The 12,578-nt window shown below is 55.2% G+C and overlaps 6 protein-coding genes across 6 annotated transcripts; 3 read left to right on the forward strand and 3 right to left on the reverse strand.

The window, feature by feature from the left end:
• Positions 1–528: 528 nt before the first annotated feature.
• PHACADRAFT_260106 (uncharacterized protein) lies at positions 529–1,425 on the reverse strand. Its single transcript, XM_007398264.1, has 7 exons — positions 1,356–1,425; positions 1,260–1,301; positions 1,047–1,196; positions 882–993; positions 806–829; positions 681–754; positions 529–627 (listed from the first exon to the last, which is right to left on the reverse strand). Exons 1-6 carry the CDS (start codon positions 1,356–1,358, stop codon positions 693–695), a joined length of 393 nt encoding a protein of 130 aa, XP_007398326.1. The 5' UTR covers positions 1,359–1,425; the 3' UTR covers positions 529–627; positions 681–692.
• Positions 1,426–1,737: 312 nt separating this feature from the next.
• On the forward strand, positions 1,738–4,324 carry PHACADRAFT_260108 (uncharacterized protein). Its single transcript, XM_007398265.1, has 6 exons — positions 1,738–2,060; positions 2,113–2,436; positions 2,489–2,695; positions 2,746–2,927; positions 2,978–4,135; positions 4,187–4,324. The coding sequence occupies exons 1-5, from the start codon at positions 1,752–1,754 to the stop codon at positions 3,387–3,389; spliced, it is 1,434 nt and encodes a 477-aa protein (XP_007398327.1). The 5' UTR covers positions 1,738–1,751; the 3' UTR covers positions 3,390–4,135; positions 4,187–4,324.
• Positions 4,325–4,408: 84 nt separating this feature from the next.
• On the forward strand, positions 4,409–5,516 carry PHACADRAFT_260111 (uncharacterized protein). The gene has a single exon (XM_007398266.1). It carries the CDS (start codon positions 4,552–4,554, stop codon positions 5,452–5,454), a length of 903 nt encoding a protein of 300 aa, XP_007398328.1. The 5' UTR covers positions 4,409–4,551; the 3' UTR covers positions 5,455–5,516.
• Positions 5,517–5,768: 252 nt separating this feature from the next.
• On the forward strand, positions 5,769–6,962 carry PHACADRAFT_163954 (uncharacterized protein; the record flags this gene model as incomplete). Its single annotated transcript, XM_007398267.1, has 4 exons — positions 5,769–5,823; positions 5,880–5,951; positions 6,004–6,776; positions 6,834–6,962. 4 exons carry the CDS (start codon positions 5,769–5,771, stop codon positions 6,960–6,962), a joined length of 1,029 nt encoding a protein of 342 aa, XP_007398329.1.
• A 65-nt stretch (positions 6,963–7,027) lies between these two features.
• Positions 7,028–10,664, reverse strand: PHACADRAFT_260114 (glycoside hydrolase family 5 protein). The gene is made up of 8 exons (XM_007398268.1): positions 9,603–10,664; positions 9,440–9,542; positions 9,276–9,386; positions 9,012–9,215; positions 8,870–8,955; positions 8,329–8,815; positions 8,058–8,277; positions 7,028–8,005 (listed from the first exon to the last, which is right to left on the reverse strand). The coding sequence occupies exons 1-8, from the start codon at positions 10,207–10,209 to the stop codon at positions 7,316–7,318; spliced, it is 2,508 nt and encodes an 835-aa protein (XP_007398330.1). The 5' UTR covers positions 10,210–10,664; the 3' UTR covers positions 7,028–7,315.
• A 684-nt stretch (positions 10,665–11,348) lies between these two features.
• PHACADRAFT_260116 (uncharacterized protein) lies at positions 11,349–12,574 on the reverse strand. Its single transcript, XM_007398269.1, has one exon. It carries the CDS (start codon positions 11,992–11,994, stop codon positions 11,434–11,436), a length of 561 nt encoding a protein of 186 aa, XP_007398331.1. The 5' UTR covers positions 11,995–12,574; the 3' UTR covers positions 11,349–11,433.
• Positions 12,575–12,578: the final 4 nt, after the last annotated feature.

A 12,578-nucleotide genomic window follows, 5' to 3' on the forward strand; every position in this document is an offset into this window, starting at 1 on the left:
GAGTATGCACTGAAGAAGACATTCTGTGCAAAGAGGTCCTGGGTAAAGCTCGTAGAAATACGAAATAAGTAGGCAGATATCGTTCCTCGTGTGGGCATGGCCCCGGACGCCACAATCCCAGTGTCGTGATAGCACGCTTTATATGCGCACCCTGGGGCGGCGCTTGCAGGAACGGCGCGTGGGATCCATCTACGGGGATCACAAAAAGCTGTGCCAGTGCGTGAGTCTGTTGACTGTTCCGATAGCTCAAACCGACGAATGCAGGTAATCTGGCGGACGCGTGGGGCAACCGTCAGTTCAAAGCTCAATATCAATCAGGAATCACCAGAATTGCGCGATGCCATCGTTCAGAGAGAGAAAGTGAAGAGGCTCACGTCACGGCTGAGACAAACCGGCCCAGCGTGCACGGAGCAAGTCTGTTCTTGGGCGGGCCATAGTTACAGGTCTGGTGCTGCACGGACCAGGGGACCAACACACCTGGGGCCTAGTTGAGGAGCAAGTTATGCACACATAAGCGCAAGGATGTACGAAGGATAGCAAAACAGCTTGTAGTCAGCAAACACAGACAACATCACCAGTGACATGTTATGTGCGTATGGCGTGTGATACAGAAAGAAGAGCGGCAACCTACAAGAGCAACTCGATGAGGTTTAGCGTACAGGTACAATGAGCACACTCACCTATGTGAGCAATTAAGCACCTCTACCCCGTCCCCTAGCTCCCCGCATAGGACCTCCACGGACAGCACCACGTCCTAAAATAATAGTATTCAGCTGCCATAATGTATGTTAGATGGAGTCCTTACCTCCCCGTTGTGACACACCACGTGCTAAGGCGTAGTATATCAGAGCATATCCAGGTAGACCGGAGTGTACACATACCACCTCTAGAACCACCACTTCCACCCCTTGAGCTGCGTCCTGCCTCGCGTGCTCGGTTCTGTTCTTCTTTCACAACATCGAGTAGTTGGTCAGGGACACGCAGGTATTTTATCTGTTTGTCACACCGTGAGTATTCCGCACTTTGAGCCAAGAGCAGCAACGCACTGTGCTGCCGCGAATATAACACTCTTTGAGCTTCCAGAACTTGTCTCCTTCTGCGCTCGTCTGATATACCTCGCGGAGGGTAATGTTCATGAAGTTGTCGCAATTAACCAGGTGACCGTTGAAGGTTTCGCCATTCTTCAGCTCGACCAACTAGAGAGTCATTCCTGAATTGAGCTATAAACCTGCTGGGACCATAATAAGGAAGGACCTCACCATTGGCTTGTTCTGGGCCGCGTTTAGTAGTGAAAGCGGGAGCTGGTTGCGTTCTCTCAACACAATGAGCGTGTGTATTATATTTCCGAGACGTACCATGGTGATTTATACGCGCAATATAGGCGATTTTTGGATATATGTTGGGCCAAAGGTGGTGATGTTCAAGAGCAGGTTTGGCACGCCCTACACGCTGCACGCGCGCCTTTCCACCTCGCAAACGACCGCCACTTCTTTGTTGCTCACTGGTAGATTTTGCCATTCAACCTCGATTCTCAGGGCCATGCTACGCAGTATCAAGTTGTTCAATAGAGCACTGGGGTGACGACTTCGCTCGAGTCACAAGGACCGAGGCGTGCGGCTGCTTTGGGCTCAGCGCAGCTGCCCCGCAGTCAAGGGCAGACGCTCCCGCCGCGGTTCCACGTGCAATGCTTTGATAAAAGCCGCTTCGAACCTCCTGAATGTCCTCGTCCTTTGTCTTGGCCAGCAACCGCCATGATTTTGCCCGAAGACAGGCCTGAGTCTCCCTCAAAGCAGGACCCGCCAGTATCCGCGCCAGCGACGGACGCGGAACACCCACCCCCTGCGTACCCTGGACACGGCGCGTCTGGTTCCCGTGTGCAAGCGGGACCGAATGAGACGCAGCCGATCGTGTATGTGCCTGTGCAGGTCAGGCGAGGAGAGCCTGCGGGGCAACGATTTTGCAAGGCCTTCTTCGTTGCTCTGCTTATCTATTTCCTGTTGGCTGCGGTCACGAGCAGCATCGCTGGACTTGGGAGGAGTCGTCATGGCTGGAACCGTGAGGTGCGCCCCAACTCTATTCCTCTCCCGTACGATGTTCACGACGCTCGAACAGTTGATCGAGGACCTGGATACTGCACGACCGACAGCGAAAGATGGCGTAGCCCTGCGTTGCATTAAGGGCCCGGACGCATGGCCCGCCGGGCAAGAGCCGATGATGACGACCTTCAAGCTCGACAGGATGTCGGACGTGCTGTACGTCTTCACGCGAGGGAAGTACCTTAGTGGCAATGTCGTGATTACTCAGGACGAGCGTATCGAGGACCTCGACTCGGTACACGTCGATGTCACACCGCTGCACAACACCCCAGACTGGCTGTCCGCCGTCAGTGTATGTTCGCTTATGCGCGGCCCGAACGAAAGAGGCATAGGTATCTTCGTACGTGATAACGACATCTACTGTCAAAGTTCTAGCCTGACGGTCAACGCAGTCTCCGACGCAGTGGAGATCATCTAAGATCCCCGGGCTTGAGTTCGAGGTCACCATCCGACTTCCAAGGCTTCCCGATGAAGTGCTTCAAGTTGCCCGCCTGGAAACGAATGTGCCGAACTTCACTCAACACATTGGCGATCTAAATGAGACTGTCCTCTTCCGCGACTTAGAGCTGAAAAGCTCGAATTCTCACATTTCCTCTCAGGCAGGTCTATTTGCCATTGTTGATAAACAAAAGCCCTTACCATTGGATAGTCTTTGAACGCCTTAGTCGCACAGGTCATCACGTCGAACAGCCACATCGTTGGCCAGTTCCAAGCCTCAGAAAGCCTGGGACTAAGAACTACTAACGGAGCCATCAACGTCACTGCAACCCTGGTTCACAGCAACCCAGAAGACATGCAAGGTCCTGTGCTGAAGATGAAGACTTCTAATGCGTGAGTCTTTTCGCCCATGCTCCTGATACAAATGCTCACTATATGCATAGTAAAATTGACTCCTTCGTCAACCTCGTCTCCACTCTGCCACCAATGTACCACGGCCAGGGTGGTGATTTCACTGTCGAAGCCAACACGTCAAATGTTCGTCTGTCGCTGGACTTTCCAACCGCGCCCGTTGACTCCAAGCTCAACCTCCTCGCTCGTACTTCCAACGCGAAAGCCCACGTCCGGCTTCATCCCACGTACGAGGGAAGATTTAGCCTGCGTACTTCAAACCAGGTTGCCTTCGTCGATAACAGGCCGATTACAGACCCATCGGGAAAGAACCGTTCGAGATCAATAGCTCTTTACAACAATAAGTGGGCGTATGCACACGGGTTGGCCGTGTGGGATGGCGAGTATATGGGGAACGTAGACGTGAAGACGTCGAATGCGCCAGCAGAATTATATCTAGCATGAGCCTTCCTTTTCGTATTCTTGGGTCGCGTCCATTGAATGAGTATATACCATTGTTTTGTTGTATTGTCTAGTGTAGTCGTTGTACTTTTAGATCTGCATGTGCATTATTATGCTCTTCGCCACGTCAAGTCGAAGATCGCAGAGATTCTACAATATTTTTTGGGCGAATTCAGGCCTCGCCCTGCTTCTCCCAGCCTTGCTTCGCCAGCTCCTGTAGGCCCTTCTTCTCTCCGTACCATGTCGTATACAGCTTCTTCTTGAGGTCCCATAATGATGATTCTTCGTCCCCGTTGACTTTCGCGCGGGGTAACGTGAGGGAGTACGCGCCAGATTGTTTGTCGATTCTCAGCACAGTATCGGAGTCGTGTTGGCCGGCCTCAAGATGTGCAGCGGAGAATGGAAAGACTCTGCCCTGCCCGCGCCAATGCCAAACGTTCTGCACGACGAGCGCACGGTCGTGCGGTGCCCCCCGTAGCTTTGGTGCGAAAGGTGCAGAGCGGTCCACGGCGCTGCCAGGCAGGACGTACAGCCGACGCACAACGCGCGAACGCATGTTGAATATGAGGAAGCAGATGAATATGCCAATGCCGTACTGCGCGGTTGCAAGCGGTAGCCGTTGGTACAGAGGGCGGAGGCGGTATTCGGGTTCAGCGTGTGTGTCTGCGGACGCGTCCGGCTTGCTGCTGTCCTCTGAGGATTCAACGCGCTCGGTCCAGTGGTTCAGAATGAGGTCCGCGCCAGCTACCCTGTAGGCAGCGTGAAATCGTATGTGAGATCGCCGGGAGAGAGACACTCACGTCACGGCGACCTGCGCGAACGCGAGCGTGAACGTCCAGCGGTTCGTCCACCGCCGCTTGGCTTCGAACACCGGGGTTACATTGTGCAGCAGCGAAATGCCCTGGCTGCTCAGCAGCTCCTGACGGCGGGCAAACGCGAGACGGAGCCGGTGGAAGGTGCTCATGGTTGTGAACGTCGACGGCACCGACCGACGGAGTCAGTCCCGTGCCCAGTGCGCACAGGCGCGCGCATATATGAAGGTTGCACACGATCATCATGCTCACAGGCTTCCTCACCAATCTTGGTTTGTACCTGCATGTATACGCTTAGGATGAAGCTGAAAAAGAGGGTATGCAGATATATCCGTAGTCTGGGTATCAGGAGAATGTCGCCCAGCCGTGAAGCATCGATGGAAGACAGCTCGAGGGATCCAATGAAGAAGGCTCTCATGGACATTGCTGCCGCTACGATAGATGCGATAGAGCACGGCTCGTATCTTCGGTACGACTTGAAGAGCCCTCTCGCCGCCTCGAAGCAGAACACACGCTACTATGCCCCAGAGTCGCTGCTCTCTACATGGGCTTCTGGCTCGCAACCTGAACAAGATCCAGCACGGATATCTCTCCTCGAGATATCCACACTGGAGGGCGCACGCCTTCTCGCAAACGACCACACTGGCGTGACCCCACGTCCAAAGATCGGTGTTCTCAACTTTGCCTCTGCCAAGAGGCCCGGTGGTGGCTTCCTCAAGGGCTCAAAGGCACAAGAAGAGTCCATCGCACGCTCATCAACGCTCTACCCGACACTCATGACACGCGTCGCACAAGAGTTCTACACATTGCACAACCGTGACCAAAAGAAGGGCTACTATTCGCATGCCATGATTTACTCGCCTGGCGTGCTCGTCTTCCGTGATGATCAGGGCGGCTGGCTCGAACCGCTCGCCATTGATGTCCTCACAAGCGCAGCCGTCAATGCGGGTGTGGTGCGGTCATTCAAGGGGAGTGATGCAGGGCCTGCGGAGGAAGAGAAGATCGCGAAGGCGATGAAGGAGCGCATGGGTAGGATCCTCTACCTCTTCGAAAGCCAAGGAGTGCGGCATATCGTCCTCGGTAGCTTTGGGACTGGTGTATTCCGTAACAATGTTGAGACAGTGGCTAGCATCTGGGCAGAGTTACTGTTAGAAGAGAGCTCAAGGTTCCGAAAGTCGTTTGACCGCATCGTATTCGCGGTCTTGGGACGAGAGACGTTTGAAAAGTTCGAGGATGTATTCTCCAGATATCCGTAGCTACCATTGTCGATGGATTTTCGCCCGTACAAGGAGCATTAATATTATTCATCTATCTAACTTGTGTGCTCAGCATGAGGCTATTGAAAACTGTTACCGACTTTTCCAAATTTGGCATCTCAGGCGCATCAAATGATGCGCTCCGCCGCGGTTCATGGCGCTTACTAAGTTGCCTCAAACCACCACGGTCTCGGTAAGCGGAACCCGTTCACAGCTCACAAATCAAGCTAATTCTTACATTAAGCTCCAACAACAACTCTTAGGATCGCGATAGATACCATTTTGGATTTATCTGCTGGTCTGTCCGACCCAGCATGAGCTCTACAAATCTTGAAGAGGCCGCCACCGTTGCTGCCGAATATATCTACAGTAAGTCCTGCGACGAATATGTTATTATCACGTCATTTCATCTCATTCTTTTTTAGGTCTTGAGAACTTGCCTGCTGAGGTACAGTTTCTTTTGTCCGAAATGAAAGTTAAGGACACGCGAGCACAAGGTATGCGGCGCCTTGATTGCTGTGCTTCTCCATGCTGATTCATGCCTCTTAGAGCTACACAGCGAGATTCAGAAAGAGGGCGCAAAATACGTCCGACACTCTCTGCGTGCACCCCCGGGCCAGCAGCTGACTGCAAAGGACGTGTCGATCCCGTCCATTGTGTCCGCGCAATACGCCGAGATTGACCAGCTGAGCTTCGAGAAGGAGCAGCTCGCGCAGCGCGTCGTGCAGCTCGTCGCACGCGCGCAAGCCCGGCTCGATCGTGACCTCGGCAAAATGCTCGCGCTCCAGGGCGAGCCGCCCGTTGATCCGACGCCAGCGTACTACTACTACGGCGCGTCGCGGAACCCCGTCGCGCAGCTCAACGAGAGCCTCCGGAGTGCGATCGCGATACCGGAGACCCCTTCGACGCCTGTCAGCAGCACTGTGCAGGCAGGGCCTCCGCAGAAGAGTAAGTTAGGCGCTTCACGCGTTATACGGTTGAATCAATTGTCGCCTGCAGAGCGTCGGCTGGGCGGGACTGCCTCTGCAGGGTCCATCAAGCTTCCGAGCCCCGCCCCCGCAACGGTGCCCCCCGCGACAGGAACTGGTGCCGCAGGGCAACGCTCGCGCCTTGGCCAGCAGGTCATGACAGGGCGCGGGCGACGCGCGACGGCGTCTGTCGGGCCAGAGGCGGACGAGGACGCGGAAGGCGAGGACGATGTCGAAGACGAGGCGATGGAAGAGAACGGCGACCAGGAGGACGAGCAGGTTTACTGCTTCTGCCAGAAGTTATCCTACGGCGAGATGGTCGGCTGCGACAACGAGGACTGTCGGTATCAATGGGTGCGTTGTCTCTGTGATGTCCTTTCCGTCGCAAGGGTGCTGATTTTAGTCGTTTAGTTCCATCTTAATTGCGTCAACCTCAAACCGCCACTGCCTGATCAGTGGTACTGTCCAGAGTGTGCGCCAAAATTTGCAAATGGCGGGTCTGCTGGTCCAGAGCGGCGCAAGGGTAGGAAGAGGCAGTAAACACACGCGGCCTGGGTCACAGCGATCTCGTTGATGTGCGGTTGTTCATCTACGTTGAACTAGTTGCACGATTATATATAGTGCATGGGTGTACAGTATAGTGTGGTAGATATACATAGGGAGACCGCACAGGATCTTTAGCGCCGCAAGGGCGAGATAGTCCACTGGAAAAACAAGGACGTGTATAGACAAGTTCGAGACACTGCTAGGCGGCGAAGGTAAAAAGACAGTTGAGTCTTTCAGTGTGGAATCAAATAGTCTGGTATCAGTTCAGGTCTCAGAGGGTCCATAAACAAAAAAAGGACGGTCCAAAGAGCACAGTTCGTTTTGATAAAGATATGAAGCCACCAAGATTACCTTCGCACGGTAGCAGCAGGAGGGACGACAGGCACGCTCGTGCTAGTCGTCACAGCTCCTGCGCCCGAAGTAGTCCTGGAGACGGCGGGGGCTGTACTCGAGATCGACGTTAGAACGGCACCGGGTGCAGTCGGCTGGGGAGCAGTGGTGGCAGCGGGAGGGACTGCGGGGGTGGCCACGGGGGTGGTGGTAACAGGGGCTGCGCCGCCGAGCGCCGACATCGCGCCACACGCAGTCGCAGGGACCGGACTGTTCTGCGCGCTCCACGCGTCGGGGTACTCACAGTTCGCCACCGCTGTGACGTACTGTGCCGTATCCGCAGTGTCGAACCAGCCGTCGCCGGTGCTAACCGTGACCGTCGCGGTAAATGTCGGCGGCGGGAGCGTCAGCGGCCCGCGGCTCGAGGTGTACGTCGGGATGAGGTTGACCTGGCCTGCGGGCACGCCAGCGATGCTCGTGGGTGGGAACAGGCCAAATTGCGAGGTTGAAGACGGGACGATGGTGCCTGCGCCGGGGCCGCCCGTCTGCCACGGCTGGAAGCTGCCGTTGAACTGGGGCGTGTCGACACCAAGAGCTTGGCAGGTACCGAGAGCCACACGAGGGTCAGGCGGGATCCAGCCGCCCTGCAGTCCGAGCTGGTAGGACCAGAGAGGTGATTGCACCGAGCCGGTCGAGTCATTGCCAATCTACGGGCTGCAGTCAGACAACGAACAGCGACCGAGGAAGGAAGCTGCGAACCTTCCAAGTCCAGAAGAACCAGTCCCGGAGAGCGTCCATGCTCGCAAGCTGGAAGTTCAGGAAGCCGTTCTTAATCTCGTCGGTCCAGAGATCGGCGTTACTGAACTCAGTGCAGTTGCCAGCGTACGACGGGGTAATATTGACGCCGCGCACCCACAAACCGCAGTCGTTGATCCCGTTACTGAACTCGCCTGCAATTGTGACACCGAAATTTTCACGACTGTAAATGCACAGTGAGCACGAGAGCGAGGGGATGGAGAATTCGACGTACCTCTGGTTCATGCTCGCAGCCCACGCATTGCACGCCTGCATGGGCCAGGGTCCGCCGAACTGGCCTTGGACTGAGCTACCCTGGAGTGGCTGGTCGATGGGAGCATTGTTGGGTTGGCCATCGAAGGCGAAGTACGGGTGCGTGTCTATCATAATGCGGTCTGAGCCCTGGAGAAAGTCTGACCAAGTGTTGATGCCCAAGAAGCCGTCATGGATGACTATGAAGGGGCCATTGCCCTCGCCAAGACCGGTGATACCGCGAATCATGTCATGTGCCTGCAGGTAGAAGCTCGTTATTTGGTCTATGCCAATGGTGGAGACAAGAGCCTCGTTGACGATGCTGAAAACTGGGATGAGGTCGATGTACTCGGGCTGGCTGACGAACTCCGTGATCGTACGAATATAGTCGAGAGCACGCTGCGCGTTAGCGTAGCCCATAATGCCCGCCATGAAGTTGACTTGGCCAAGTCTGCCGGAGTGGTTGTAACCTGGAAGACAGAACATCAGACAAAACGCCAGCGATAGCGCAATAGCAAACAAACCATTTTGAGAACCAGGAATGGTGTGCAGGTCAAGGTTGACACGAAGACCATACTTGCGGCACCAAGCTAGGACGCGCAATATATACCTAGTTGGCCGCATATACTCAGCGTTATGCGCACCATTTACTCGAAAGACTCTTACTGCCAGCAGACCTTAGCCAGGAACGGTTCGGCAACGGGAGTGGTCGACCCAGGGTCAACACCGACATCTTGCCATGCCTCAATTGCCCAGAAGGGGATAGGCAAGCGGATCCAGTTGAGGCCAGCACCAGCAATTTGCGCAATATCCTCCTCCTGAATGAAAGTGCTGTAGTGGTCCTCCAAAACTTGAGTGAGATTCTGCCCTCTGAATGGCGTAACAAGTAGTTTGTCAGTAGAGTGCCCGCGTGAAGGGGCAAGGACTTACGCAGCTACGATCGCTTCTGACAGCGTCCATTCGTCGACGGCACTCGGGTACGATTGGAACAGGGATGGAACAATGAATGGCTCCAGGACGAAAAGACCACCGAGATTGACGCTATTGAAAGGTATGTTATTCATTCTGTATTCTCGAGGTGATGCGCTGCGTACCCGAAGATGTGATCTTGACCCCAAGTCCATGCCCCGCTAATGGGCGGAGTCCAGCTGTTAGGCCTGGCGCTGTTGTTGAACGGGTTTGAAGGATCGGACACCCCTGGTGGATTGCGCACTTTAGGGCTCCAATCGTATGACGCACATCACAGTTAGCACTCACAGAATCCGCCATACGGGTTGTTGTAAACGAACGTGGATCCGTCATCCGTCGTAATAGTGCTCCCATTGCCGCCAGATGTCGCGAGAGCCGTAGAACCTTTACCACCACCACCACCACCACCACCACCCCCGCTGCCGCCTCCGCCACTCGATGATCCGCCAGATGCGCTGGAGCCATCGTGCTTGTGAATTAACGTCACAGGCAGTGCAACAGCCAAAGCGATGACGACCACTGCCACGACTAGCAGCAAGTAGAACCAAGGTCGCTTGTAGAATGGTCGCTTGCGCCCTGCGCTTAGATATGTGGCCTCCTTTCCGCCCGAGCCATACATCGCATCAGCTGGTGAATGCTGCAGCAAGGGTGCAGAATTGTTATTCGGCGTGCCCATAGGCTCACCATAGGGATTATAAGTGGAATCCCGGGGGGTAGTCGTCGAGGACAGGGAGAAGGCCGAGGGCACTGGTGCTGGCATACCATCGTGACCAAGAGGCATCGGGGCGACGATAGGCGTACCGGCGGTGGGTGTCCCATAGGCGTCGAAGTCGCTATCCGTCGTGGTCACTGGTCTGGAGCCCGAAGGCACCTCCGCATACTGGTGGTTCGACATCGTATCGGCGCTAAGTCTGCACGATGATTCAAGAACCGCAAGACAGGTAACGACAAAAAAAAATCTGTTGGTGTCCTTGAGGGGTAGAACTGAGCAGAGCGGCAGCTCTAGGAGGAAAAGAGTGTCCTGGCCGTGTTGGGCTGGTCGTTGAGGAACGGAAAGCCTCGAAGACTGAGCGCTGAGTCTTGGAATGGAACTAAGGGTTCCCGTGCTTGGAAGAAGGCTCAGAAAACAAACTCCCAAGCTTGTGACCTCGGCTCGAGGGTGGCCGAGCTAAGAATCCCAGAGTATCACCGCCGCAGCGTTTGTCGCTTCACTGTATGCTCGCTGCTGACGGATTGTTTCGTCCGTGGTGCGTCCCTGACGTCGGAGTCGACTGGAAGGGCACTGCGAGCGCTGCCAACGGAGAGGTGGGGGCCGATGTCGAGCTCGTCGTACGCGACGAAGAGGGACAAGGCCAGCGCGGTCACTGCCGTCAACAGCGTGGTTCGAGCCACATGAGCGTGATGGGCATAATAAATTCTATGTTCCTATCACTTTGATGACACTAGCCATATCTAGTCTAATAATTCCCACGTTACTACACCCCTCTCGCGCGACGCGCCACTCCGTATTTTGTGCTGGATCTACAGAGTAGCGTCTAGCTAGACCTCTCTAGCTCAATGCTAGTATTTTCCCTAATCATTGGCGCATTTCTGTCGTCCAATATCAATGCTTCTATCTCGTGCTGGTGACCTTAAGCTTGCGCGTACCACGTGCATCGACAAGGAACATGATGTTCGAGATGAAATGCTAAGTTTATTCTTCCAACACGCAAATGGAACTGCTCGCCGTCGCGGCATGATCTCATATTGCCGGCCGAACGCTGCGGCCGCAACGACCGCTTCCCGCCCAATTCTCACCTACGCAGTAAAGTGTGAACGCGCTATTTATACAGTGGCGTGTTATGCTGGAGCGTAGGACGTCATAATATCTGCAAGGAGAGCCGCCAGCAAATCAGATGTCTCCGTCATGAATGGCGTGGCAACGACACGCGTTGAGACTAGGGGAGAATGGTCACCGCGTTCACCGTTGAGGTGGCGACTAGGGGTACCGCGGCTTCAACTGCTCCCACATGCAAAAGACAAAAAGATTAATACGGACGGGTACAGTACACCAAGAAAGCAGCTGGACTAAATCATAGTATCGTACGTCGACGCTTGCAAGTGACGCGATGAGACCACCTTACTCGTCATCCTGTTCGCTCCCCTCACCCTCTTCTCCTTCCTCTGCTCCTTCACTAGCCCCTGCATTTTCATCCCCCTCCCCCTCCTCCCCCTCATCCTTTGTACCACTCCCTGCATTCTCATCCTCATCCGTCCCTCCATCCTCTTTGTCGAGATCCTCTCCTTCATCATCGCTATCCTGCACGAACTCCGTCGTCTTCACTCTCTGCCTTTTCCTGTCTGCACCAGACCCGTCAGCCGTCTTCGTGCGCCTCCTCTTCCTCCCCACCTTCGGCCCCGGCACGTCAGGAGTCAACAGACGCCTCGCTGTCTTCTCCACGCGCGACACGTCCCACGTTCCAAACGCGTCCGTGAAGGTCCTCTTTTCCTGGTGCACGCCGAGCTCCTCGAACAGCCTGTCCTCGTAAAGCTTCGCCGCAGCACGATCACGCTTGTCGAGTTCCTCCTCTTGGAGCAGCTCGTGTGCCTCTGCCGCGTCTTCGGCCTCCTCGTCGACATCCGGGACGTCTTCAGGCTCGTCTGCGTTCAGGCCGTGCGCCCAAGGGATGTATGGCAGCATCGAGTCCGACAGCTGTGTGGAGGTGCCCGGCAGGCGCACGAAAGGCGGGAAGACGATGCGATGTATTGGTGCGTCCTGCAGCAGAGGCGGAAGCGTTGCAGAGGTAGCTTCGCCTTCAGACTCGATGTCGTCGCGCGAGGGGCCTGCTTTAGCCTTCTGCTTGTTCTTCGTCCGTTGGACGGGCTCCACGTTAGGGCCGTCATCTTCGCTGTCGACAAAGTCCTCTTCAGTTAAATCCAGACGAGGTAGAAGACTCTGAAAATGAGCTTTCTTGTCGTGGCGCTTGAGACCGAGAAGCGACACGGCATGGGAGACACTGGCAGCTGTTACAACCTACAGCAGGATAAGCGGAGCGGTACTGTGGGTGGTATCGAGATTGCATACCTGATTCCCGGCCAGTCGCCACACCTTGGTGTGCATCTTGGCTTTCATCTCTTGTTCACGCGAGACGATAACATGTTGGACAATACGGGAGATGAATTGTACCAGCTCATCACGAAGCAGCCGAAGGGCATGAATAGATATTTCGGAAGCGATTGCATCCGGAACGTCGTGTAAGCTCTGATATGTCCTACGGAAGATGT

Source organism: Phanerochaete carnosa, assembly GCF_000300595.1.
Source record: "Phanerochaete carnosa HHB-10118-sp unplaced genomic scaffold PHACAscaffold_7, whole genome shotgun sequence".
NCBI classification, from domain to species: Eukaryota; Fungi; Basidiomycota; class Agaricomycetes; order Polyporales; family Phanerochaetaceae; genus Phanerochaete; species Phanerochaete carnosa.

Bases quoted from the DNA above. Each gene is read 5' to 3' on its own strand.
- PHACADRAFT_260108 (XM_007398265.1), top strand. From the start codon at position 1,752: ATGATTTTGCCCGAAGACAGGCCTGAGTCTCCCTCAAAGCAGGACCCG. The intron at 2,061-2,112 runs GTGCGCCCCAAC...ACGCTCGAACAG, and splicing joins GTCATGGCTGGAACCGTGAG to TTGATCGAGGACCTGGATAC. The intron at 2,437-2,488 runs GTACGTGATAAC...CGGTCAACGCAG, and splicing joins AAAGAGGCATAGGTATCTTC to TCTCCGACGCAGTGGAGATC.
- PHACADRAFT_260106 (XM_007398264.1), bottom strand. The intron at 994-1,046 runs GTGCGTTGCTGC...TGTGACAAACAG, and splicing joins GTTATATTCGCGGCAGCACA to ATAAAATACCTGCGTGTCCC. The intron at 830-881 runs GTATGTGTACAC...ACTACGCCTTAG, and splicing joins AAGTGGTGGTTCTAGAGGTG to CACGTGGTGTGTCACAACGG.
- PHACADRAFT_260111 (XM_007398266.1), top strand. From the start codon at position 4,552: ATGTCGCCCAGCCGTGAAGCATCGATGGAAGACAGCTCGAGGGATCCA.
- PHACADRAFT_260114 (XM_007398268.1), bottom strand. From the start codon at position 10,209: ATGTCGAACCACCAGTATGCGGAGGTGCCTTCGGGCTCCAGACCAGTG. The intron at 9,543-9,602 runs GTGAGTGCTAAC...GCAATCCACCAG, and splicing joins CAACCCGTATGGCGGATTCT to GGGTGTCCGATCCTTCAAAC. The intron at 8,278-8,328 runs GTACGTCGAATT...GTGCATTTACAG, and splicing joins GCTGCGAGCATGAACCAGAG to TCGTGAAAATTTCGGTGTCA.
- PHACADRAFT_260116 (XM_007398269.1), bottom strand. From the start codon at position 11,994: ATGCTGCCATACATCCCTTGGGCGCACGGCCTGAACGCAGACGAGCCT.